The sequence below is a fragment of the Caloenas nicobarica genome, chromosome 6 (assembly GCF_036013445.1).
Source record: "Caloenas nicobarica isolate bCalNic1 chromosome 6, bCalNic1.hap1, whole genome shotgun sequence".
NCBI lineage: Eukaryota > Metazoa > Chordata > Aves > Columbiformes > Columbidae > Caloenas > Caloenas nicobarica.
The window spans coordinates 7,803,688-7,830,512 of record NC_088250.1 but is presented as its reverse complement, the minus strand read 5'-3'; the positions used below and the strand labels follow the sequence as shown (position 1 = coordinate 7,830,512).

Genomic DNA, 26,825 nt, shown 5'->3' with positions numbered 1-26,825 from the left:
ACACCGTGTTTTCTACACTTCCTAGAGAGCTGATTGTCTTCAAATATTCATTCTGTGCTCTCTCCCCACCACAAACAAACACACTTGGAAAAAAATTCCCTGTTCTGTTGATACCAACTCTGCCTTTCCCCTTTCATGTTCCAGTGTTGGAAGAGATTTCATTTCTTCCTTGAAAACAGAACATTTCCAATTCATTCCTTTTTTTAAAAAAAAAAAAAAAGTTTGTTTTTGTTTGTTTTTTTCTTTAAGGTTAGGAAATAGTATTTCTGATTTTTGAGAGACCCTGGGTAGATAACAACCACCCACAGGCAGCACCAAGTAGACTGGATAACCAAGCCATTGGTTCCAATATCTGAACAGCAAGGCTTTTTTCTTTCTTCTATTAGCTTTTTTGGAATTACTTTTTTTCCAAGTAGCAATGAACTCAGAACACTAACCCACTGTATCAGTTTTTGTTTGGTTTTGGTTTTTTTTTTTTTTTTTTAAACTGCTAATAGTATCAACCAACGCAACTGAAACACTGATCTACAAGTATGAGCTTGGACTTGTGCCTTGCACCAGAAGCAGACGCTGCCATGCCCATAGCGTAGGAACCTACAGGGAATAAAACAAAGTGCTGACAACAGATATTAAAAAGGCCTGGTCACTAAATCCTTTTGAAGATGACCCATGCATGAAGCTGGCAGAGGCATTTGACCCTTTGTCACTGAAACATATGGTGATGGAAGGGGCTTCTTGTTGTAAGCAGCACAGTCGCCACCTGTCTGGCACCTGTAGAGCCCACCAAGAACAGTCATATCAGCAATTCGACTGAGCCGTCACCTCTGATGATAAGAGCTTTCCATCTAAATAGTGGGTAGACAAAAAGCTGTCCCCTGGTCCAACTTCAGGAGCCATTTCTGCTTGAAAGAGTGTAGATTGTAATCAAAGACCTCTTCAAACTAATGCATGTTTGTAAACTGTAATGAAACATCACCAGTATGAATACATACTGTATTTCAATTTTAATTACATTTTAATTAAATGTTTCCACATTAAAAAAAAAAAAATTTTCCTACTCCATCTCTTTTGCTTCAATCACTAGGTGACGCTGGTCTCCTACACTTTACTGAAGAAACCAACAAACTCCAAAATCCACTCTCTTGATCCATAAGTATGATACAAAATACCCGAAAGCAGCCAGCCTACAACACACGCCATCCAACCTCCCATCTTCTAGAGCCCTTCCAAACCCCTGGTGAATAGGCTGTAACTGCTGACTACAGACCTGCTCAAATATTTGCTGAGAATTGCTTATATGTAACAAAACGAAATTACCATAATTGGGATTAATAATGAAAGTACGCATTCTCAAAAGATTGGTCACACTCAGGATACAAGTAGCAGTTGCAGGAGAATTTTTCAACACAGAAATTCAAGATATTGTAGGGGGTATTTAACACGGTATAGTGCAATCATGCTTAAAATGCCTACCTTACAATACGCTTCAAAGTGCATTTTTAATCAAATTAGTTTCATGCAACAGCATTGTAGAAAAGAACGGTATGTATGCCTTAAACAAATAACGAAAAGTATATTCCTCAATTTTATATTCTCAGCTGCGTTCACAGATACTTATGTTTAATTAGCATTACCCAAAAGAATTCCAGCCGGTCTAACCCATCTCATACCACACAAAAGCCATAGAAAAAAAACCTGTAGCTTGTTTTAAATGCCTGGAATCTCCTCCCCTGAATGCAGAGCCAAATACTGAGCTTATCTGGTTTCAAACTGCTCTTCTGAATTGCAGTGCGTTTGATTAAAATTTGTCTACCAGAGATTCACAGACATGACAGCACTTTTGCTGCCTGATGGTCCCAAAAGGTCTTTTTAACTGCCTTTAAGGAAAAAAAAAAATCACTGCAAATAGTTCAGGGTACAAAATCATATCTGCCTTACTTCCAAAACAAACCAACCAAACCAAACAACAAACCCACAAAACCCCCAAAACAAATAAACCCACCTCCAAACAGGAGACCTAGGGTTACCTGGCAAGAAGCAATATGGACTAAGGAAAGATTAGAGGAGGCAAGTGACCCCCTGGAGGGCAGGAAAGCCACCAAAAATAACTGGACACAACCGCGTGGGAAGAAAATGAGCTCCCTTCCCTCGGCACCTCTGCTGTCTGCAGCACAGTAACTCACACGGAAGTAAATCCTTGCAAACGCTACCGCGGAAACTATTTGTAAAGCATCCCGTACAAACGCTTAGCGCGGTGTTCTTGACCGTGTGAATTCAGTGTAATTTAATTTGAGAAAGTAAATGATCTCGTTCACCCAAACACTTCGCGTGAAATGCCGGCATTGCTTTTGCCTTTCAAAGGAGTGTTCGCAGCTACAATTTAGCACCGAGTTCCCGGGCTAATGAAAGTGCATCTAGGCTAGTAAAACAGACCAAAACAAATCCTTGAATTCAAGTCCTGTTGTGTAACGAGGAAGTTTAATTAAGGCCACACATTACAGCTGTAAACGTTCTCTTATATAATAAGGTCTAAATGAAACTGAACCTAATCAAAGTTACAATTCCTTCATTAGCAAATTACAAACAAGAGCGCACAGCTGACACACCGGCTATGATTATCACAACTAATTGCCTCGTTGTTACAAACCAGCCTGAAACTGTGTTCAGATGTCCGTCTGCAGTAGCAAATTAGGGCCACATCAGGCTATTTCTGCGATCACAAGGGGCTCTTGTAGCGCGATCTGATTTACCCCGCCGCCTGGCAGCACTCGGCCCAATCAAAGCCCCTCTACAAAGGCGGCTTTGAAGCCAGCACAGCCTAGAAACCCGCTCCATATGCAGGCCGGCAGACTGCACTTCATTAGGCCTGTTGTCACATTTTTTCCCTCTTCTTATTCTAATGATCCTATTTTAATACACATAGGAACCTCTCCTAATTGATGTCAAGTGAGTGACTTCCACATTCATCACCGGAGCACATCAAACGCGTCTTGGCGCATGGGCTCGCCATCCGAGTGCTTAAGACCCAAGGTGTGTCTGCAACTACAGAAAGAAAAAAAAAAAAAAAAAGAAAAAAAAAATCGGCATTACCTGTTTAATTGGGATTGCGCGACCGCTTCCAATGCTATCTGTTCTGCTCTCCAGGACCTTCTTCTCTTTGTCTGGGTCACTCCCTTTCCGAGACTGCAGAGCAAAAAGAAAGTTTGTGCTCCATTAAATGCAGTTGTTCACACAGAGGATGCTTTTTTTTTGCTTTTTTTAAAAAAAATTTTTAAAAGCAATTAAAAAAAAATATATTTTGACACAGACTCAAAGGGCACAGATAAGAAGCTACAAAAGTATACAACCATCCCAAAATCTGAATACTAAAATACCACCCGTAATTTTCAACCACCCACTTGTTTGAAATGGCATTTGGGTTTTAAGAGTTAAGAGTTTCGCTGCCTGAAGGCCCAGCAGATCAGAGGACACATTTCTGAAGTCTCCAACAGTAGCTCCAAAGAAGAATCAAGGTTTCAGCTTCTCATTAAAAAAAATCTGATATATACACACACATACATTTAACTTACATCTGTGTGGTTTTTAGAAATATTATCAACTACTTATAAATGCGATTTTATGATGCTGGTTTTCATCATATTGACTTCAACTTTTAAATTTTTTTCTACTTTTATATGATTAGAAAGTTGGAACTGCAAGAAAAGGTAGTGACTGAAGCTGAAAAAAGTTATCTGAACACAATGAAGAAAAATCGGCATGAGGAAAATTTTACCAATATTTAAAACCCGAATTGCCTCATCTTGGCTCTCTATCATGCTAGAAGTGCCCTAGGAGTGAGCTGACAGTGCTCATGTCATGACTTTATAAAGTTATATAGGTATTTTAAGAAGTTATTCAGATTCCAGTCGATTATTGTGAAAGAATGCACGAGCATAATGATTGTGACAGATTTATTTTATTACAAAAAAGAAGACCTGAGAGTCATCCTCCTTAATAACTGAACTGACAAGTGACAACTTCACTCCATTACTTTTCAATAGGAACATTACTCACACAATATTGAAAATGGGAAAACATTTTCATGCGCTTTTCAAATCAGAGATGATATATGAAACGAACACATTTGCAATGTCCAGTGCCACAATGGGAAGTTAATGAAAACCAGAGCGACAGAAGATTCTGCTTTTCTATTTTTCAGCAGAAAATAGATGTTTTGAAAGACACCGCAATTAGGAGAAAGATTAGGATCGCGGATAGCTAATACCCATTTTCCGTGTTATACAAAGGGATGGAAGGAAGAAAAATCTCCAAAGCAGTTGCCTTTGGGGTAAGAGGTGGGAAAGGGAGGGCGAAAACCCGCGGAGGACCCAAAGTAACACCATTCTGAGCCCCACGTTTACCCGCAGGGACCCCGCTCGGCCGGGAGCGGGTTCCTATCGCCAGTTACTATGGTTCGGGGCAATGGAATGACATGCCGGGGAATTAAACAAAGAAGAAATGAAAGAAAGCAAAACAAGTGGGAGGGATGAAACCCAACGTTCAAGATAACTATTGTTCCCCGTCCTTCAAGACACATTTCTGAATCTGAAAGTGCCACTTCCCAATAATACCAGGCAAAACAAAGCTTCAATGGCGGAGAGCACCCGTAAGTGACATTTTAAAGAAACTCAGTGAAGGTAGCCAAATCCTTGGGAGGGAAGTTGTCAACTTGAATGTTTCTTTTCTATTTGACTTTTTAAAAGAAAGGATCCTGCTTCTGAAAAGCAAGCGAAATACCTACGCGCCATTTTTCATTTTTATTTCTAAGCATCACATCTTCCATTCCATAAAAGTGACTGCATCTGGAAATATGTGCATCTGCACATAGAAGGGAAATTTGCAAAATATTGTCAAATGCCAGAAGTACAGAAATGTAGGAATTTCTGTTAGGCAAATTCTATTCTAGCTGCTTGTAATCACAGAATACACAAATTTTTCAAGCAGAGAATCTTAGCAGGCTCTGCTATTTATAAAGACAAACTGTGCAATGAAATAGAGATATATTCTGATCTTTTATACTTTTGTACCTACGACAGACACAATGCATCTTACATCCTGTAGCGTAAAAAATAGACTCTAAACATTTCCTAGGACTTTTTCTGATGTCACATTTACACATTCATTCAAGCGAAACAGAGAAAATCCAAAATAATTTTTAAAACCGCATTAATATAATTCAACTCATTTCCCCTTTGCGCGAGAAGTCACATGCGGACTCACACAAAACCTCGCCCAAGTTAGATCTGAAACCAGAGGGACACAGCACCTGAATTTGGGCACAACTATAACTCTGTAACAGCAGTCCAGAGAGGCCCAAAGTAAGAACGCTGATCTCTAACAGCACATACTGAGACACGGAGTTCATTTAAATATTTTTTTTTTAAGTCATGCTTGCAATTCTGCCAAGATGAGAGAGAATAATATTGAATATGGGAAAGGAGAAGCATCTTACTGTACCACAAGTTCATTCTCCACACAAGGGATCAGACCTGTAGTTACAATCCCTCCTAGGCATCTTAAATCCCCACCTGTGCTAAACACTATTATTTAGTTGTCCCTGTTAATACTCTGCACGAAACAAAGGACATTTACCCTTCTGCTAATATTTGATCTATTTTATCACCTAAGTAGAAAGTCAGCTATTGCAACAACAGCTTTACAGCAATTATTAATATTCAAAGCAAAAAAGATCAGATACTGCATTTAATGCACTGAAACATGAACGTGCTCGCAATTCTGAACCCTATTCCAACTCAAAAGCTGTAAAGGATTTAAGAAAAATCACCTCTGTTTTTCACTTAAAACAGTTTTCTTCCAGTGCTCAAAGATATTCATGTAGGAAACTAAACATATTACCTATGCCAGATAAGAACGGTCAATTTGCAATTAAACAAAAATATATTTGATTCTATAAATGATAAAGGCATGAGAAAGTAACATGCTAAGAAGGAAGCACGGCAAGAAACCAAAAGCTAAACAGCAAAATATTTTGATTACAGGGCAACTCATTACACAACATTCAATATGCCCAGATCTTGAAACACAGAACTAATTCTGAAAAGTATTTTTTTTTCTGTCCCCATAGGATTTTTCCCTCATTTTTTCCCCAGTTTTTAGACGTTAAGACAGTAATCAACATCCTCTCATATTAGCAAATTTTGTTCTTAATACGCTATTCTCACACACCAGAGCTTTAGTGTATTTGTTTGCAGCAAACACAGCTGACTGAACATTCTTCTCAAACCTTTTCCCGTGGCTGTAGATGGTGTATGTCTCTCTTTATTCACTTTCTCAAATTTACATCAACTCCAATTTAAAACATCCCCGCTTTCTCAAATGTCAACAACGTCTACACAGCCCTTATAAGCATTTTATCCATCCTTGAGACCAGGAATGGTCAGCAAATGCTTTTGAGGGATGCTGTGGTGTCTCAGCTCTGTTTCCAGCGGTATTACGACTCTGCAGGCAGTTTCTGGGCTGACACTGACATCTAGTGGGATTGGTAACTCCTGAGTATTTTGGAATACAAAATATAAACTATTTACGATGACAAGGAAGATGTGGCTTTCTAAACGCAACTAACATGTAGCTACAATCACCAGAGAACTTAGATGTGAGCCCACAGAGATCCTGTGTTTGCTATAAAGCATGTTAAGACTGTCAAAAAACTGCTTACAAAACCACAATTACGCATGCAATGCAATCCCAAAGCTTTCAGCAAGACTGCTAAACTAAGGAAATCATCACTCAAGGCTTCGTTATCATCTCCCAAGCTACTTATGCATAACAAAGACCTATCATATTGGACCAGTCAAGCTTTCTACTTAGTACATTTTTTTTTGCCTCTCAATGAAGCAAAGACCAGATTGTTTGGGAAGAAAAAAGTAATTTTAATCTCCATCATTTTCTTTTAACCCTGGGAAAAAAAGTGAGCTGAGACTGTATAGTAATAAATGTAGCACAGGGTAGTTATTTTGCAGGAGTTCATGGTCCTCCTACAGCAAACCCTGAGACCTCTTTACAAACGCAGACTTGAGAAGGCAGCCCCAAGTCAGCAGTGTTATTTGGTATAAGGGCAGGATTGGGGAGCATAGGCCCAGCTTTCTCTTTGATTACTGCCAAACCGAGGAATTTAGACAAGTCGGAGAACTAAAGTGGGACAAAGGCTCCAGAATTCAACCACAGATTCATTTGTTTCACTGCAGTTCTCAGTAGGATAACTCCATTGTCTTTAGTTTCTGTTTAAGTCCTCAAACCAAACAGCCCCCATGGCAATTCTACGACGTTTTAGTTTTCAAGCCTACGGATCCATCTCACCACTCCTGTGGATTAGACCAGCTCAACTCAACAGGGTTGAGGTTGAGGCCGTGACCACAGAGCACTACGTAAAACACAGCAAGAGTCTCCTCCTTGGCTCACTCACCGTGAAGAGGTTGGATCGGCGCTTGGACTGTTTACGGACAGGAGTTGGTGTGTTGGCAGTGGGAGGAACATCAATCCGTAGCTCCTTCTGGCTGGTGCTTGGAGTTGATGGGACAGAGGAGGAATAATCACTTAAACTCCCTCCTCCATTACTGGTCTGCAAGGATTAAAGTGAGTTTTAAACAGTGATACACTGCTTTCAAGACATTACAATCCACAGCTGTATCTTATTTAGTCCTGATACAGAACAGGAGCACAGCAGGACTGCCCTACTGCCACTTTTCCACACATTTCTATTTCAAGCCCTTAAATACTTTCCCTGTCATAATCTTTTGAAAATTCAGATAGTTCCCTTGATGCGGTAGGCATGTTTTCGTTCTACACAATTTAACTGGATATAAACAATTTCGTTTTACTAGCGCGAGAGTAAGCAAAACACTTGGGAAAGTCTAAATTTTGTTTTTCTAATTCAAAATTTCTAAATCAAATTCTTCTTCAATCCTAAGAAAAAATACCTAGTGCCATACAACTGCATAGCTGGACTTAATCCTAGTCTGGAGACATCAGTTCACTGAGAGCTAATCAAGAAAATGAAAATAATTCACTGTTGCAAAATAGCTACTATGGTGACAGGTCATTACCAACACACTTGCTGAAGCCACTGCTATGTAGATACAAAACTTCAAAAGACGACATTCCTATCTATTCAAAGTAGCCAAAAAATGTAAAGTTACATTATATTCTTGTAAGAAATAACGCAGCGGCTCAGCCAATAAAACAATTAATGAATTGAAGTAACAAGTGACTAATGACAGACTAGAAAAGACCAAAAGGTGATTAAGAACAAAATCTTGATTTAAAAATTATTATTATTTTTATTATCACACATAACACCAATAAGTACCAAAAACATCATTACAAAGGATGTGGAAGCAGTCTGGAAAGACAAAAGGACAGATTTTTCTCCTATGAGATACAAGTATACCCTTGGAGGATATCCAGTGTATGCTGCTGGGGGCCTGGGGCAGGGTCAACTTTCCTAAAAGAAGTGAGGAAATAGAGTGAGAGGGTATTTGCAGGATGCCTGAGAAGGATTCTCCCACGAGGCTGAACACGTCACTTGGTCTTGTCTCAGTTGCTGCAGGTCGGAATTCACCAGGTAAAGCTCAGGAAAAGCAGGCAGGCCAACGGCTGCTCTTCAGCATCACTCCCGCGCCGCTGATGAGTCTCTTGGCCACAAAAAGCTGCCACAGAGGGAGGCACCAGCAGCACAACAGGACTTCTCACACGCTCCTTGGACACCAGCACAAGGACCAGGATCACAAGCTGCTGGCAGAGGCGAGTGCTTCAAATGAAACCTCTGAAGGAGAACCAAGTAGGAGACAATCCACCTTTATATCAGCCAGTTGAAGCTTCTTTCAGTGATTTCAAGTCTTCTTGCAATTCTTCCAGCTTTTTTTTTTTTTTTTTTAAATTCAAGAAGAGAAGGGTAAAGCAGAAGAAGAATGAGACAAACGGCTCATGTTTGCATTGACGGGCCAATAAATGCAGATAGAAATCCAGGAACACTACTTCTGAAAGTCACTGTTTCTCTGTAAGTAACAAAGTGTTCCTCAGCTCATTCCTATGTGACAGGATAGGACTAATAACACAGCAAGCGGGCTTTTTGATGGAAAGAGCTCTCCTCTTCCCCTTCTGTGAATATATATAGATAAAAGGACATTAAATTTCTCCTTCCCTTCATTCTGACTGACCTGGAGAAGTGTGGCTGTCAGGAAGCCAGACGTATGGGTACTGAAAATAACAGAGGATCTTGAGAGTGTTTTTCTACAGCATTTTCAAGTGCCCAGAGAAAGGAGCGAGCAGAATCTGGAAACGGCCCAAGTGTATAAAACAAAGGAGATGAAAGAACGAGAGCTGAAAATCATTTTTAGTCTCCTAATAAAGAATGGCAACACCAGAGTAGGACAACCTGGGAAGAAGTGACCTTAATTTACCCCGCATTTGCTTTCCTTTTCCCTTTCTCTATGGCATCTTACTGAGACACCAGGTAACACATCAAACATACAGGAGAGTGAATAACCTGCATGGAGACACACTGGACCTGTGGAAGTCAGAGATTACTTCTCCAAGAAACACAGGAAAGACTCTTGCATGAAAAAACCAGGTAACTATGACACTCTTAGAGTAATCCCCAAAAGTTTGCCCAAGTTCAAACAGCCAAAGACTTTTAAAATGAGTACTCAAACCACTGGACATCTCGGAGGTGAGGAGGGTGGTATAGAAGCCTTAAAACGTGGTTGACAAAAGAAGGTATAGGAGAAGAATATCTGAAAACTCAGCAACTGTAGAACAGCATCAGGGAAGGAGACCAAAGATGCTCATGTCAAGGAATGGCGGAAATGAGGGAGAAGGAAATCTACGGATGCAACCATTAATGAGAAAATGCACTGAACACATTTAAGATTAAAGCCGTGCAAATGCAAAGCTTGTCTGAGGAGGGGGGAGGAAAAAAAAAAAAAAAAGACAATAAGTGATGAAGATGGAGGAGAAAATAAGAAAGATCACAACAGGGTGATGCCTCAAAACATTTGGAAGCCTCTTCTATAGAAAGGAGAGGAAAAAGGCAAGAAGGACAGATTCAGATGTTGTACACTGATGACAGGATTTGAACCGCAATCTGTTGAAGATAAAAGGATGCAGTGATGTTCCGTTTCATAATATTGATCATCTTGATAGATATGTACCTCCACCTTTTTGTTAACTAAAAACAGGTAACAGATTTCTACCCTGAGTAGCTATGTCCCAGACAGATCACCTAAAGGATTCCCCAATACTTTACCTTTTTAAACTTTCATCTTATAGCGTCACTTTATACTTATTGCAGTGATGCACTGTCACACGGATTTTCAAAAAGACAAACATTCCTGTAGAGACAACTTCTCTCCACACACACTAACCCCACTGGACTCTCAACTTGGTAAATAACCTTTTGAAATAATTTCCAAATAAGCCATGTCAAAATCGCTGTATGGGAAAAAAATAATTATCTATTACAATAAAAGACTTAAAAGTGGGAAACTTCAAGGCTTTCACAGAATCGAAGCATGGCCACCAATACTGAACAGGCTCCTAGTGAGGATGTCAATAATTTACAAACACATGAAACTATACGGCTGTCCTGAAAAACCTGAATAGAGAGAATGGGTTTGACAAGAAAGAGCTCAGACACGACTTCAAAATTACAGCCTGCACAGACTGGAGCAATGAAAAACGCAACTAAACAAGCACTTGGAAACCAAATCTCTGGTAACATCTGAACCTAACGCGCCGCTGAAGAAAACAAAAGGTGGTGAGTGGCTCCATCAGGTTGTCTCCTTGCACCAAATACAAGTCTAGCGACCTTATCGCATTAAGATAATGGAGAGCAGTTTCCTACCATCAGTATGCAAGCATTTAATAACAAGTTCACTGGAGTGAAGTACCGAATTTAGGACACATGGCAATAACTATAATTCACAGAACTAAACGTTTGTCCCAAGTCATAAAAATCAAATCAGTGAATCTGAAGAACGGCCTTCCTTATAGCACACGTAACCCAACACACATCAAATATAAACCCATTTGCTGACTACGGACAAACTGGTCAAATATGTGGCAGTCAAAACCAACCAAATAAGCACTCTAATACCCACTGGGACATTACACAGCCTAACATTACCTTTTCAAGCAAGTTTTTCCACTAAGCTGCTCTCAAGACCTGGACATATCTAAGATGTCAGCATAAAGGGCCATTTCTGAGTCACTGTTCTAACTAGAGTCACGGCAATAGTGACAGAGGTCAATGAAATGACTCTAGGTAGGGAAACTATTAGCCCCAGTAGAACCATTTACACTGATACATCCCCGTTTGGCTTTCTCGGGTGACAGATTTTCCCGTCCTCATTAAGGCAGCGTGCCCATTCTGAAACGTGCTCGGCTTCTGGACACGCACCATACAACCTTGTCTTTTTCTGCTGGAAAGATGCACGTCCTGGTGGTGGTCCATGAACTTCAGCACGCTGCTACCGAAAACCCTGGATGTCTTTTATTTCATATAGAACGCACATTGTGTGAATGGCCAATAGTCCATTTACAGAAATGTATAGCTTTAGTATCTATACAGGCTTCTAGCTTTGTTGCCACATAGACCGATGCTGTAAAAAACTCAAGGTCACAGCAGCAAGCACAAATTTAGCCGAATTTTGTCACTACACTATCACCAGTCAAGAGGTCAGATGAAGCTATCAACCTGCCATAACTTGACCAACTAGGTCCATTCAATGCAGTTATCTCAAAGGCAGACACTGCCAATGAAAGTGTTAAAGTCTGTACTGGCTGGAATCTCATTACCTCATAAAAAAAAAAAAAAAAGAACAAGCAAACAACAAACTTTATATACAATGTCCACAGTTCTGTGCAGAAAAGGGATCGAATCAAGTCAATTCCGCACTTTCATAGCTTTTACATATTTCAGATTTCCTTAGTAAACAAATGGCTGAGTGGCTGTGACAGGAGCTCAGCAATGACCTGCACCAAGAAAACGTTGGACTTAGACTCATATTTCCAAGAGGCACGTTCCTGACCAGCCAATTATACAAAGGCAGCAAAATATTCACCTTATATCTTCTATAAATCACCTGGTATTGCCAAAGGATTCATAAAGCTTACATAGTACAAATGTCAGGCGAAACCACTACATGAGAGCATAAGAAGAATAGAGCTGAAGTTTTTCTTCTTAACAAGTAACCCAATACAAACAGAATCAATATTTTTTTCTGCTCTCTAGATATATGAAGATGCTCTCCAGAAGAATAATCTTTAACCACTGCTTGAGAAGCAAACAAAGGCAGCAGATCCTACTTCTAAAACAGGCAAGAGATTGCCAGAGCTTTGGGGAGCCTGGGAACAGCTGGAATAAAGCAAGACTTGATCAAAAGCACGCATTACATACCCTAGGACTGAATGCATTTGGTGTCTGCACCTCCTGTTCTTGGGGAAAGCGGAGAAAAGTGTATTTATATAGAAACACAGACGCTGCATGAAAAATTCTTTAGTTGGGACACATTTTTCTTTTGCCACTTGTGTACGATTTTTCTCTTAGAAGTCACATTATCTCGGTCTTTCATCTGAAAACACTATAGGTGGGAGCCCAATTCATTCAAGGGATTTTGGTGATACACAGCCACACACCCCAAGACAGATCAAGTAAGAAAGCGTTCAGTCGTCATCTCAGCCAAAAGCCAGAAAGCTTTGAGAATGGTGCCGTGGAATACAAATTTGACAGTAGATTTCAAGCCTAGGTCCAGAAAAACAGCTCTGGAGATTTCGATAAGTCTAGCCCTCCACAGCAAGATCAAATTGTCTTATAATAATTGCAGTGTTTTCATCTGTGTAGTAGTTCAACCTCATCCTTTGGGACATATGAGAACTCGTCCATCTCAGGAGCTTTTGCCTTTTCTCCTTATAATAGTGAGTCAGAGGAAAGAGCCGATCTGTCCTATCAGACAGACCAAAGAGCACCAAGAGAGTCTGACAGTAACTTCCAAAGACAAAGTAAGCTAGCACGTTGAAAAAAAAATCTCAAAGAAATTACTAGTAACATTTAATTAACCAAATGTGACAATAGGCTTCAATAATACAGTGGCAGCAATTGCGTTATGAACTGGAAAATCTAAGATCAAGTCTGAGTCTGAAGTTTAAGAGATCTTAGAAAGGAAAAGATAACAAGGGACATAACAAAAACTAACATGGGGATGTAACCGTGGTCCTGTGAAGATAAAGAAAGGAGGAAAAAGTACACCAAGAGATGCCCTGAGTTTTAGCATCTGAGTCCTGAAGGATGCACTTCTGCGTATACTGTGTGTGAAACTATGCACATGAATGAAGGGTAATACATACACATGTACACACATATATATACATAATGCTTATCTTAAAAAAATGTTACAGATTACTTAGAAATACCCCTGTAAATACAAAAGGATCATGACCTATGTTGCAATGGTATTAAATGTTGTTTTCACTTGACTTTTAGTTTTCACTTTGCAATTACATGAAAAAGCAGAAGGAGCAGCTAGTTAAGCAATGAAGTCTCTTCTTTATTGAAGTGCCCAAACTATTACAACAGAATATTTCATGCCAAATGACCCCCACTATAAATAAGATAATTGTACCCGATTATTTAGTGCTTATCCGTGATCAGGTAATGATACAGTAAAACAATGAATGATTAAGCTGACTGCACTTTGCTTTTAATAGTTTAACTTACGTATTTAGACAATCGTGTTGTAGTAAAAACTGTATGGAGGCATAGTGCAAGCATAAATAATGCATCTTTACAGATTAGCAGCGGGTAGTAAGGAGCAAACTTGTGTGCTAGCCATATCTGAGCTGCAGTTTAGTAAAACTTATGTTAAGCTCCATACTTTTCTGCGGTATAATCCAAATCTCCTAGGAGAGTGACTGCTGACCAGTCAACACATTTCTTTGCACTCTCACAGCAGAACATAAACAGCTGAATGCCAGGAAAGACAGCAAGTGTGAAAACACATGCAGGCTACAGATTTCAAGGAAACATAGTCCCTGGTAAATAATATTTCTGTTTTCACCTTCAAAACTGTAGTCCACCAGTAAGCTCGCACTGCTGGGGACTCCTAGCTGGCATCTCCGCACCATCAATTTGTCTGAAGAGGCGCCCAAAGCCCTTCCCACAAACAGTAACTACAGGTTTCATGCCACAGGATTTTCAAATGTTTTTACAACAGTGTAAACTCAGAGATACACACAGCCCCAAGTAACTACTCAACAGGTTATCCACTACAGGAGTGCTTCACACAGATTTCTGATGCATCTTGAGCTCAGGTGGAATGCACCGAGGACCAAAGGTGGTGCCCACCATAGCAGCCTCCTGGCTTTTGGAACAAGATTATCTCTACTTTCAGGGGCTGGGCAGAGATAAGAGACCTTTGGAACCGTTGGATACTTGCACTATTCTTGCAAGTTAATATCTTAAAAAATGTCTTCCTGATACGTCAGGTGTAAAGAACAAGCAACTCCTTCAGTACAGGAATGAGTTTAGGGGAAAGGAATGTCTGTGTGGTTTTGTGATGTAAGGGCAACTCATGATATTCTGCACGGTCTACAAGCATATCATGCCTAGAAGGACTGGCAAGGGGTGGGAGGAATGAAAAGTGGGATAGAGATGGGGAGGACACTAGATACAGAAATGACTGGTCCGTACTCGGCCAGTGTGCATTTCTTCCTGATAGCCAAAGTAAAAAGACCTATCCCAAGGTGCCCTGTGGCTGATAAGAGGCCTTCAAGACACTAAACACTACTTCTTTGTCTCCAAACAACCCAGTCTACCTCCTGAAGTGTTCAGAAAAAACAGAAGGTAAGCTGCTGACTGGAGTACTTCTCAATGCATCAGACAGATTGTTTCCTAGCAGTTTATAAGCAATATTGCGTCATCCTTCTTGTTGACGGAGTACACAATAGCTCTGTCCATCACAAATCATGAATGATATCCTTGGATTGGAGAATAAAATTCTTTGTGCGCATTCTGTGCTGCCCTGAAAGCCAACATATGTGTGTGAAATACTTGCACCAGGGGCTGGCTCTGGCTATCAAAGGCTTCCAAGTAAAACCCTCACCTTGACTGACACACATGCATTATAAACAAGAAGTCAGAGAAGGAAAACAGAAGCAGCACCTACTGCAAACAAAAGTGGAATTTTTCACTGGAATAGGAAGTATCTGATTTTGTGACATGGTTCTCTGGAAATACGTAAGTGCATGAGCATAAACATATTTGAGAGCATTTGCTGGAAGGGACGTTACCTCAGTGTCTGCCACCTAGGACTTATGGACATGACTATAGATATGCATCCAAACACACAAACAAGTCCTTCACCATTTGAAAACAAACTACTGGGTAGAGAATCCCTCGCTGGTATTAAGCCTTAGAATTTCCCACAAGGTATGCTAAGGACTAGATTCGGTAAGGCGACACCCTTTTTTCCTTCCTTTTTTCCCCCTTTCTCTAAAGCCTAAGCTCTTGACTGCAGAGTCATGTGTAGAGTTTGTGGGAGTTAGATCACCGGAGTGATCCAACCAGAGCAGGAACAATATCTCACTTTATCTGAAGCGATCTGTGTAACCACTACTTCTGAAGGCCTTCGCTCCTGTGGAGAATGCAAGTGGCAGGGCACTGTAATGATAACATTTTTGATTCATGGTAGAAATCTTCAATGAAACGTCATTACGTCAGAAGAGATGTTCTAAAGGGTAAGACACCAGGCAGTCTTCCAGCCAAGATCAGAGATGGTAAATCTTCCCCCAGATCATCTGAAACTTGGAATTGCAGTTGCAAAGTTCTTTTAAGTCCAGGATAAGGATTCGGCTTCCTTTCCTTAAACAAGGTCATACTGCCTTTCAATGTAGCATAAAGGCGATAAGACATGAAACAGATTCATGACCTATACTCTTAGATGTGACATCAGCCTCAGAAGACAGACAACCTTGACTGGTATTGCAATTGTCCCATTAGATAGTTATGGCAGCTGGTAAAGGAATAACATTATTTCATGTCTATTGAAACAGATTGTAGGGATCCTTATCACAAAAGCTATCTTGTCTTGATTTTCCCAAACAGTCCTTATCACTGGCAAAAAGTTTGCTGCGTAGGTGAAGTACTTGTCCAGAACTTGGTATTTGCTGTTGGCCTCCAAATTAGACTTCAGCAGGAAACTGGTAAGAACCTAGACATTTGATGTTCTTCATCAAACAAACTTCATTAACAAGAAGGGTAACCACAACTGCTTAGGACAATGCAGAACACAGAGATGAAGCTGGCTAAGACTGGATTGTAGAAAGCATCATCTACCCTCCTTAGAAGGTCTTGAAAAACTATATAGCCATCAGCAGATGAGTCAACTAGGTCATTGCTGGATCCAAGAGTAAGATCAGTAGTGGAAATGGTGCCATTTGTTCTCCACATTTCGGTGACAACAGGTTTCCTCTTTCACCACGGAACAGGATGTGTCTCAGCCCCTACAGGCAGCACAATTCCTCTCAGTCTAAAAGCATGAACATACACAACTGTGTGGAGAAAACTGTTAAGAAGAAAAGCATTTCACACAGAGGGTTAGCTCCAAGCACTTGTGGCAATAATCTGGTCAGAGAGAGAGTGGCTGATGAAACTTGGTCAATGTCACGTATGACAAGAAAGAAGAGAACCTCTTTTGTATGAAGAACTTGCATTTCACCAGAAGATGCCAGGGTTCTTCTGAAGACTCATGCACCTTAGCACCTGCTTTAGAAAGGGGGTTCTGAACTTCAGTGTTTTCTTTTGGCATAATCAGCAGAAGTAAGAGTCACAGTACGAGGTTGGTATTTGGACTCAGCTCAAGGCAGAACATCTCACAGCAAAGAACTCTAAGACCAAGCTGGAATATGCATCTTTAGAGTTAATCCAATGGTGGAAGTTTCCACTGGGCACAGAAGCAGACCAGTCACTATGACCACAGAAGAACCAGAGCCTTCATCCTGTGGTGTAAATCTAAACAGAGTGCTTTCAGAAGACGGTAACATATCAAATTAAAGAAAAACAAAACAAAAGCTACAAAGCATTTCCCTGAAATATAGAACGCTTCCTCACTACACTGCTTTTTGCCAAAAAGGAAGGCACTCAGTATGGGAGAAAGGTCCACAGATAAAACAAAACCTTGCTTGGGTGGCTTAAGACTGCAACATAACCTTAGTAGACATTACTGGCATGTTATTGAGTTTAGACTGGAGAACATGCGAGGAGAGCTGGTGGATATCAGACATCTCAGACTGCTATAGTGGCCGTCAGGAAACCAGGCCACAGCTCTTCTCACAGACCGTAGAGGTCAAAACGGTGGCCCTTGACATCCACCTGCCGAGGGCGCAGAGCAGGAACACAGCCTGCCTGGCTGCCAAGCTCTTGGACCAGAATGACTGAGCTGACATACATCCTAACTGTGAATGTACGCTTGACATTAAAAACCAAAAATACTGAGGAAGGGTATCACAAGGAAAATACAAGGGAGTGTTTTAATGTATGTGGCTAAAAATTGTGCAAGTTAAAAAATGTTGGTACTAACCATACTTTTCCAAAAAATACTATCAAGGCCAACAGGCTTTCCTGCCATACATTAAGGTAGCATTTTGCTTTGTTTTTACACATAGTATCTACAAGTCGATAGCAACATATATCGCTACGTCATTAAAGAGGAATAATTTCAATTGAGCATAACGGAGACAGGCAATTACAACTGTGCACAGTGCTCACAAATGTAAAATTCTAGCACACTAAGCACTGAGATACACCAGCTATTATCGCTCAGCGCGCAGCTGAAGGAGAACAATAACCAAAAACATAGAGAGGTAATTTTAAAACACAGTACAGCAAACCCTGCTGTCATAACAATTGCTCTACTCAGAACAGCAGGCTGCTGGGCATAAATCAGTACCATCAAAGATAGCTTTCAAATCAAACTATCTTGCTGCAGCAGTTTCTCGAAACAAAGTCAAGCCAATTAAAAAAAAAAAATATTGCTTCGAACTACAGATCATGATACCTTTCATAAAAATGCCAAATATCTATCAAGCAGCAAAAAGAGCACTGGCATTTAAAACATTAGATGAAAAGCAACCTATCAGTTCCTTTTTGAGCAAACATTGGTTGTAGTCTGTACCTGGCTGATATGTACGGCAGAAACCTGGGCAGAACACACAGATGAGTGGCTTGGAGAGTTTGGCAGAGATTTGCAGGGTCCAATTGAGAGTTGCTGTTTCTTCCTCGTTGCAACGATCTTCTGAGCAACTAAGGAAACACAAAACATAGAGGCAAGTAAGCTACAGTACACCCTGGAAAATATGATACACCAAAAAAATACACAGAACACACCAAAAATGGTTTTCCATTGCCAAGGCTTGCTCCAAAACCTGATTGTAATAGATGCAATTAAGGTGACAGATGCTGGTGGTCCAGAATATGGTCCATGTGAGACTCCGGCTCTGATCTCCACATGGATGAAATTGCCCCAGAACTCTCACTGGCACCAGAGAATCAGTAACATTCAAGCAGAAGTGGAAAAGTGTGCAAGTTGCTAGAAGCAATACCAGGAATGCTGTAACAAATCCACTATAGACTTTTAAACAACACACTAACAAAGCCTATAGCAGTACACGTTTTCCATTCTTCTTTGGAATGTTCTCCTTGCAGTAGAAGATAAATACGAGCAACACCTGACTAAGAATCTAGTTCAAGTGCATCTCAGTGCTATTTATTGGTACAATCCTGGAAGGAGTGTGAAGGTTCATTAGGAAACCTCACTCCCCGTCCAAGCTGGTTTAGTTTACAAGAAGGTTTGTATTCTCTGCTGCTGAGGAATAAGGCGGACTTGTCTTAATTACTGGCCGCTGCATCAGGACAATCAGTTTCAGAAGCCACAAGTTTAAAGCATTTGAAACAAGTGATAATGGGAATAATAAAACTGATAAAGGGTACCTGACATAGAATACCTGGATTAGTGGTGTCACACATCCCACCCCATTCAAATTCATTATGGAAAGCTACTTCATGATTTCTAGTTTTAGTTTAGTTACTTACAGCATTAGCACAACTGGAAAAATGACTAATTTATTTTGCAATGTATTAAGACATTTTCTACGGCACATAAAGAAAAGCAGTATTTATTGAACGCAGACAGGGGTCAGAGTCATTAAACATCTTGTATATACAACTTAGCAGACTCATAATAAAAAATGGAAACAGCTGATCTGAAATGCAGCAGCTTCCATATCTCTCCTATAATTTTTCAATTCAAAGAAGTCAAACTATTTCAGAAATTCGCTCTGCGATAAATTAGAATTTCAGCGCATTCCGCTATTCAGCTAAGGCCTTTGAACAGAGCCGTTTCTAGGTCATAAAGACTTAAAAATAAAATCCTTTACATTTGTTGCCTACCTGCTGGGTCACAAACAAAAAAGTAAACAAAATTTCAGTCTTCAGAAACAGACTAGTGTAGTGGCTCATCAAAACCACTCAACGTAGCTTCCATGCGTGCCCTGATCTTCGTGAAGCACCTTATGAAACTTGTGCAAAGGAGCCTGTGGTCACTTGTACCGTCTCCACCACAACGGGTCAGTGAGGCAGAACGGCAACGATTATTGCCATCTACTTAAAAATCAACACAGAAACTTATTGTAATCAAACTAACAGCATTCAACTGTCTTGTTCAGAACATATAAAAAGATATTCATGTAAATTCCAAGATTATTTCTCCTCAATACATTATGACACAGGCAGAGATATTGTTTAGCAGAGTAAGCACACAATTTCTTTTCAAATGAATGCGATTTTAATAACAAACTGGTCTGCGGCTTATGTTTTTCATGTAAATGAATGATGACATAACCATGATTTAGTGAGAATACATTGTATAAAAAATGGCTCGCATATATGAAGAAGCAGCTTCATTAGTTACATCCCACCTCCAATAGGCCTCTTATCATCCTGAAAGGATGATATCAAGTAATTTATCTTCCCCTTGCATATTGATCATAACCTTCATCAGCTAATCATGTTTAAATTACAGAGGAATATCGTAGCACTCTGTCATTTCAAACCCATTGGCTTATTGATCTGGAGCCTGGAAAGCCATATATTAAAATATTTTAAAACACATTAGTGAACACAGAGAGCAAACCGGAGGTCAGATTTTAACATATACACATGGATTTGTCTTCATCATATGTGGTAAAGACCTAAATTAAGACCAAAACTGAATTAAAACCACACATGAATGAAAACTACTTTCTCAGCAAAAGCTTCCACTCTCACGTGGGAGAGGTAATTAGTCAAGGCAAATATCTACCTCTTTCCTTCAATCTGAATATGGGTGTGTTTGTAGCACCACATTAACATACCTAATGCAGTCTTGACAAATTAAGGAAAGAAAAATCAAAAGCCAAAACAAGACAGCCTGAACTCACCTACTCAAAAGCACAACATGAATGCTAGCAATGTACTACAAAAGCAAACACTAAAAAAAAAAAAATTAAAAGCAAAAAAAGCATAAATAGTTACTCCAGAAACGTGTAAAGTGGTCCACAAAGCAGCTGGAAACTGAACCTTACAGAAAGCAGCACAAAGGGTAATTTATCCCGTTCACTGTAAAAATGGTAAAATTGCAGCAGAAGATCTAACGTTACCTCCTTAACATTGTGCTACAAATTCTAGAATAAACCATTCTTAGCCTCAAATTTCTTAGCTCTTTCTCTCCGTTAGAAAAATGATGTGCCCCCTAATGGAAATCCCCTTCTGAGCTGCCAAACCTTCCCAATTCCCCCTCCATTTCGGCAACAAGTTTAATATCCCCCGCCAGAGCAGGATTTCTCCTGCCTCTTCCCTCTCTTCATTAGGCGACCCGCTCTCCTTTGAGACACCAAACGGGTTTTGCTTCTTTCATTGCAGCCATGGAGCCGTCACTCCATAATTAGATTGCGTTCAATATTCAAGTGCTCAGGGCTACTTGCCCTTGGATATGATGGTGATAGGAGCTTCAGAAGTACCTAAAGGAGTACCCTGACCCTTCAAAGTTTGCTACATATGAAAGACATGACTGATCATCTGTGGGGCAATCGCTGGACTGTCAAAAGACCTACTGTGCTCTTTCTGAAGCTACCTTGAGAGAAGAGATGAAACCTAAATCTTGCCCATCAGAAGTCAATAAAAGGGGTTCAGCATACATCCCCTCAGCAGTGCTGCTGCAAATTCTCATTTTCTACACCTTCTATTCCAGAGAAGAAAGCCCTGAAATACACAAAACTTAAAATGGCTGGCACTGAAAACCCCACAGATCCGCTAACTCCCGCTGCTGACATCTTCAGACACAGCAGTTAGGGAGGAAAAAGAAAAAAAAACACAGTTAAATGGTTGTCTAGCACCAGAGAAATACACCATAATTATAAGAACTAACACCGGATCCTGAGAACAGCCATGCTATCTATATTGCTTGTTCAGCCCCAAACCCATTTCTGTTATTACATCTTTGTTAGGACTCAAAGTGATCACTCACTAGCTGCTTAGTTGTGGTAGGAAAAAATCCTTAAACCAACACATTTTGTTCCCACAACCACATCTATACACAAGTTCACACTGGATTTATGAGCAGCTCTGTCAGACTGTATCTAAATATATCCAAAAGCATGATTTCCCGCCCCCAAAAGGCAGTACCACCACCATAACTGTTCAGGCAGCTGGGTGGGACCTCTACTGAAAACCATACAGCAATATATATTGCTCTTCAGGAATGCTTGATAGAAGCTGTGGCCATATGTAAGCATCTTTTTGCTGTTAATGAAAGCCAACTAGTATACTTCATTAACCAATCTAAGACTACTCAAAATCTTCAGATTAATATTGAACTGCCTGTTATTGAAATGTCAGTCCAGAGGAAGCTATACGATTAAAACAAACATTGTTCTATACTGTGAGTAGAGAAGGCAAGAAAGTAGAAATATTTTTACCCCAGAGCCTTCAGGTTCCTTCTCATCCCAAAGATGATTCAGTGCTTCTGGATTTATGGTAAATATACTTGCTAAGATATGTTTCAAAACCAGATGAATACTGACTTCATCTATGTGGCAGATATAAAAAATAATCAAGATAGTCACAAGCATTTCAACTTTTTTTAAAAAATCAATTGCATTCCCTCTACTTTTATATAGTCAATTAAGCTATCAATTTCAGAGGGATTTTTATTGGAAGTCATCTATCTGTAGTATGAAAAGCTAAACAAAATTTATTTGCAAAGCCAAGAACTCTTCTGCAAATAAACAGGGATATGTCTAGGATATTTAGAGTTAAAAACCAGCAGAATTGATGTTTAGTAAATATTTGGTCTTTGGGCAAGACCGATGCTTATTTCTTACACATTTAAACTTAATTTCACAAGCCAGAATGACTAGAAGCTATATTTTGCTTTAAGGTCTTGTTAATTAAAAGCATGTGAAACTCTTGGGCTGCGAGATGAATAAAACGTCCAATTTTGCAGAGAAAGCTCTTGACTTGAATGCCTCCTCTTCCATGCCTGACCTAGCTCACCACAACAAAATTAACCTTCCCACCCCCCTGCCACTTTCATCTCGAATGCCGCTTTTTGTTAGTCAAACCACTCGTTCGCAAGCAGCCCCCACGAACCGCTCGTGGGACGGTTTATGGGAAGGTCCCGCCGAGCAGGGACCCGCGGTGGCGAGCGAGGTTTTCGGCACATCTGCATCGCAAACCACCACCGGTTCCGTTTGCGCGTAGAAAAAAAAGTTACCCGTACGCCGACTTTTTGCTAAACAAAGCTCTCCTGTTCCGCTCCCAAGACGCGGGGCTGACTATCAGAGGGCTGAAGTCGCCCGTGGGAGGAATAGCAGGTCACCTCCTCTCCCCGAAACCCCGAGCTGCGCCTCCATAATGCACCGACTCCTCTTTGTGCTTCGTTTGGGAGCTAATCACCATTAGAAATACTGTTGCCAGAGTAACTGCTCTGACAAGAGTTTTCTTTCCGCGGTTCAAAGGGCTGCTCGCACGTCAACTCCTTGCTCGGTGCCGAGCTGCTTCGGCGGGGGCAGCCGGGTCTCTACAATCTCATTAGCACGGCTTCATTTGAGTATGGGGACAAGAAAAGCAGAGGCCTGGGGGGAAAATACTCCTTACAAGAAGTTCAAGACACGAGGTAAGACTGTCTCATCTCGCTCCACACCTCTTCGAACTGGAAACACAAAGGTACCTCTGCTTCGCACAATGGATGCCTTGAGGGAAACCTCACCTAGCCCGAGACCCCATCTCGCCCCAGTTTTAAGACAAATCTGGGAAAACGTCCAGAGGTAGCAACAATCTGATTGCTGGTCTGCTTCCCAAAGTGAACAGAGCTACTCCTGCACCCTTTATGTTGCTTTTTACCCTGGAACACTGGAAATAATAACAGGCAAGACTCCAGGCATACAATACCTGTAACATCTGGTGATATTTCTCTTCTCCATTACATAGATCTCTTCTCCATTATATCTTCTCCATACAAGAGTACTGCATATTTAGGAGGTGCAAACAGTCTTCTCAAATTACAACTAATTTAGATCAAAATTGGTTTCTCATAAAACCATATATAAGACCATTTATCTCCATTCTGTGTCTGAATATGAGTAAATACCAGGTTCAGTTAAAACCTGTCAACTTTGTGCAAAAGATGGGAATGCAAGCATCGTGCAGTAGATTTTCTTCCACTTACTAACAGACAGAAAATAGCTTTCAGTTGAAGTCGGAATGTTCATGGCTGACTGAAAAACAACAGAAGGGACAAACACCCAAAAATACCTATTTTAACTGTTAGGGGGGAAAAAAAAAAAAAAAAAATCAAACTTTGCACAAAGACGACCTTTCATCCTAAAATGCTCCCCCACGCATCACTTTGAACAACAAACACCACCATATCTTTGCAGAAAGTCTCTGCTCAGTTCACATCACAAGCAACACAAGATGAACATCAGGGCACAAATACTATTGGATATACCTTAACTAATTCCTGCAGAAGCTCTGGTTTCTAAAAAATCCCAGTAACCCCAACAGAATCTGGCAGGGAGATGGAGAGGGAAAGCATAACCGGTATAACTGATACAGCAAAATTTGCTTCTGCCCATAAGCCCTAGTGATGACCATTTACTTGTTTCATGTGAAAAGCCCTGCCCAAGGGAAAAACACTGTGGGAAGATATATAGAAACTTAGATGTTTTGGCATTTTACTTTATTATTCCATGTTTACAATAAGTAAGTGTTCAAAATAAATTTATTCCACATTTACGCATTACAGGCGAAGCAGTAATAATGACAAGAGCAAGTACTAACCGCAAATGCTTCTGAATGGGAAACATTAATGTAAGCATCCACTATTAAAGCCATTGTGCCTATTTTAAATTCAATCCATTTTTTAACTTAAGCAACTTTTATAGTTCTCCCTTTAAAAGGGGAGCTCGGTGTGCCAGCTGGCACAGAACCAAGTACTGGACTCCTACAGCTTTGGGCTTGGATGTAGCAACGGCTTGAGCTACTATTTTGGGGGAAAAAAAGGCCAGTATGTATTTGCATGTTTCCTAAATGTGTTGCCGATACAAATTGAACATTCTCAACAACTACAGACTTTTAGCGGGAGTTAGCGGACTTTTTAACCCAGGTCTTCTCAGTGATCCGGTTTAAGCTGTCGTCCAACAATCAGCCAGCATGAGCACAGCTAAAGCACGACATACAGCCAGAAATTTCTTAAGCTATTTTCCCCTGTAGAAAGAGTGTGCTGCAAAGCCATACCCATAGAGATGAGTTATTATTCTGCACTGAACACAAATCCACTTAATGCTCTAACAGACTATGGTGGTACTTGCCGGGATAACCTCTATTTCACATTACAGCATGACCAACAAGGGTGGGAAAATGAAGTGTGCAGGTACTTAACTCTGACCCTGCACAGCAAAAGAAGAGTCAAACTACCTCACCAAAAAAAAAAAAAAAAAAATCAACTATCTATAACGTGAGACACCAAAAGCATTAGGAAGTTTTAGAGGACAAAGTGCTTGGTTAATGTATCTTTACTTCTTAAAACAATTTGATTACATAGATACATGATACCTGCTTTTTTACTACTTGACTAAAACACACTTCACTTTGCAGCACTGGGTGGTCCTATTAACCAGAGCGCTTTCACACTTGTGATATTTCCCTGCACTTCTCAAGCACCGATGCACAATCCAGAAGGAAAAGCATCTCAACACAGCCCTCTGGTTCCCAGGGCAGCAGGGCATCGAGCAGGGTATTTCACATGGGACATGTCTAATCCCCAGCCAGAACAAGGTAGGCAGGTAGATATTGAAACCACCGTATACACATCAAGTGCTGTTTTTCTACTTCTGCTACATGAATCTACCTGCTTTTGCAGGTTCAAAAGAGTAAAACAAAACAAAACAAAACAAAGGTTTCAACAAACCACAGGAGACATGGTACTAAGCAATGCCAAAGCAAATGCAACCTTTTCAGCTGGCAAGTCAAAAGGTAACGTGCTATTAAAAGAGCTGGCTAAGAACACAGGCATCTCAACCACAATTCTACACTATGGAAAGACGAGCAGCAAATTTCCTGCCTTCCCTTCCCCAAACATGTAATGATGCCAGTGACAGTGGAATTTCTCCCTGCAGCCTGTACCTGTATTCTCGGGACATGGAAGAAACATCCAAGGCTCTGAGCTTCCAGAGCTTTATTTCTGGAGACTCAGCGACTCCCAGCTTTCCTCGCTTCTCTCATTGTTAAACTGAATTTCTGCATCACTTCGGAAATCACAGTAACACTGCATACTGCTTTCCAAAACCTTTAAAAAGATGCGTTAACTTGGAAACGAGAAGTTATCACTCCTACAGTAGGCAGGCAAAATTATGCAAATAAATCCATCTTTTAGAAGTGTTGATATATGTCTGTTGCCACAAGTTTCTAATAAGGATGCAAAATCCTTCACTAGCTGTGAATGAATACTGTACATTGATAGAGGAGACTGCCTCTCCAATTAATACATTGCCTTCCTTGTGATATCTATTTTAATATAAAGCTATAACACAGACAAAAGCTTAAGATTAATCTAGTAAGAGCTTCAAAGTTGCTCCTAAAATAGGAAGACAAGTTTTAATATAGGATGCAATTCTTACCTGAATTCCCTTTATCTCATTATATTAAAACAAATTTATCTCCATTTGTGTCTCAATTACCTCATAGGGCTGTTAATTTGTTGGAAATTAAGCTATTGTGTGATTGCTCCTATTACTTGGGGGCTTTAAATGCTGACTGTAATAAACAGTTACCTTCAGGATAGAACAAAGTCAAGGCTACTCATGTTAATTTTGCAATGAAAATACTGCCAGGACAGCCGAGCCCGCACCTATGAAGCTAGAAACCCACCTTCTGCAAAACATGAACAAAGTGGGATAAGTAATGCTACATACGTTGCTTATCTGTTATTAGTCTTCACCTTCTCTAATGTGGGATGGTTAAAACTTAAAGCTATACCTTGTTTTCCCAAAAATAAGACAGGTTCTTATATTAATTTTTGCTCCAAAACGTATTACTTTTTTTACATGTATAGCTGCCCGGACACTGTTTAAATTGACTTTTTAAATGAACTGTAGCTAGGGCTTATTTTTGGAGTAGGGCTTTTATTTTGAGCATCCTCAAAAATCCTGAATAATCATGCTAGGCTTTATTTTCGGGG

General features: G+C 40.3%; 1 protein-coding gene across 5 annotated transcripts in view; it reads right to left on the bottom strand.

Annotated features, from left to right (window-relative positions):
* Positions 1-26,825, bottom strand: part of AGAP1 (ArfGAP with GTPase domain, ankyrin repeat and PH domain 1) — a 370,628-nt gene that overhangs the window by 180,693 nt on the left and 163,110 nt on the right. For 4 of the 5 annotated variants that reach the window (XM_065637290.1, XM_065637291.1, XM_065637287.1 and 1 more), the window contains exons 7-9: positions 18,225-18,352; positions 7,463-7,618; positions 3,091-3,183 (exon numbers count right to left, since the gene is read on the bottom strand). In XM_065637290.1, coding sequence (XP_065493362.1) covers positions 3,091-3,183; positions 7,463-7,618; positions 18,225-18,352 — 377 coding nt within the window. The remainder of the gene's footprint in view (positions 1-3,090; positions 3,184-7,462; positions 7,619-18,224; positions 18,353-26,825) is intronic. The other variant, XM_065637288.1, reaches the window with a different exon arrangement.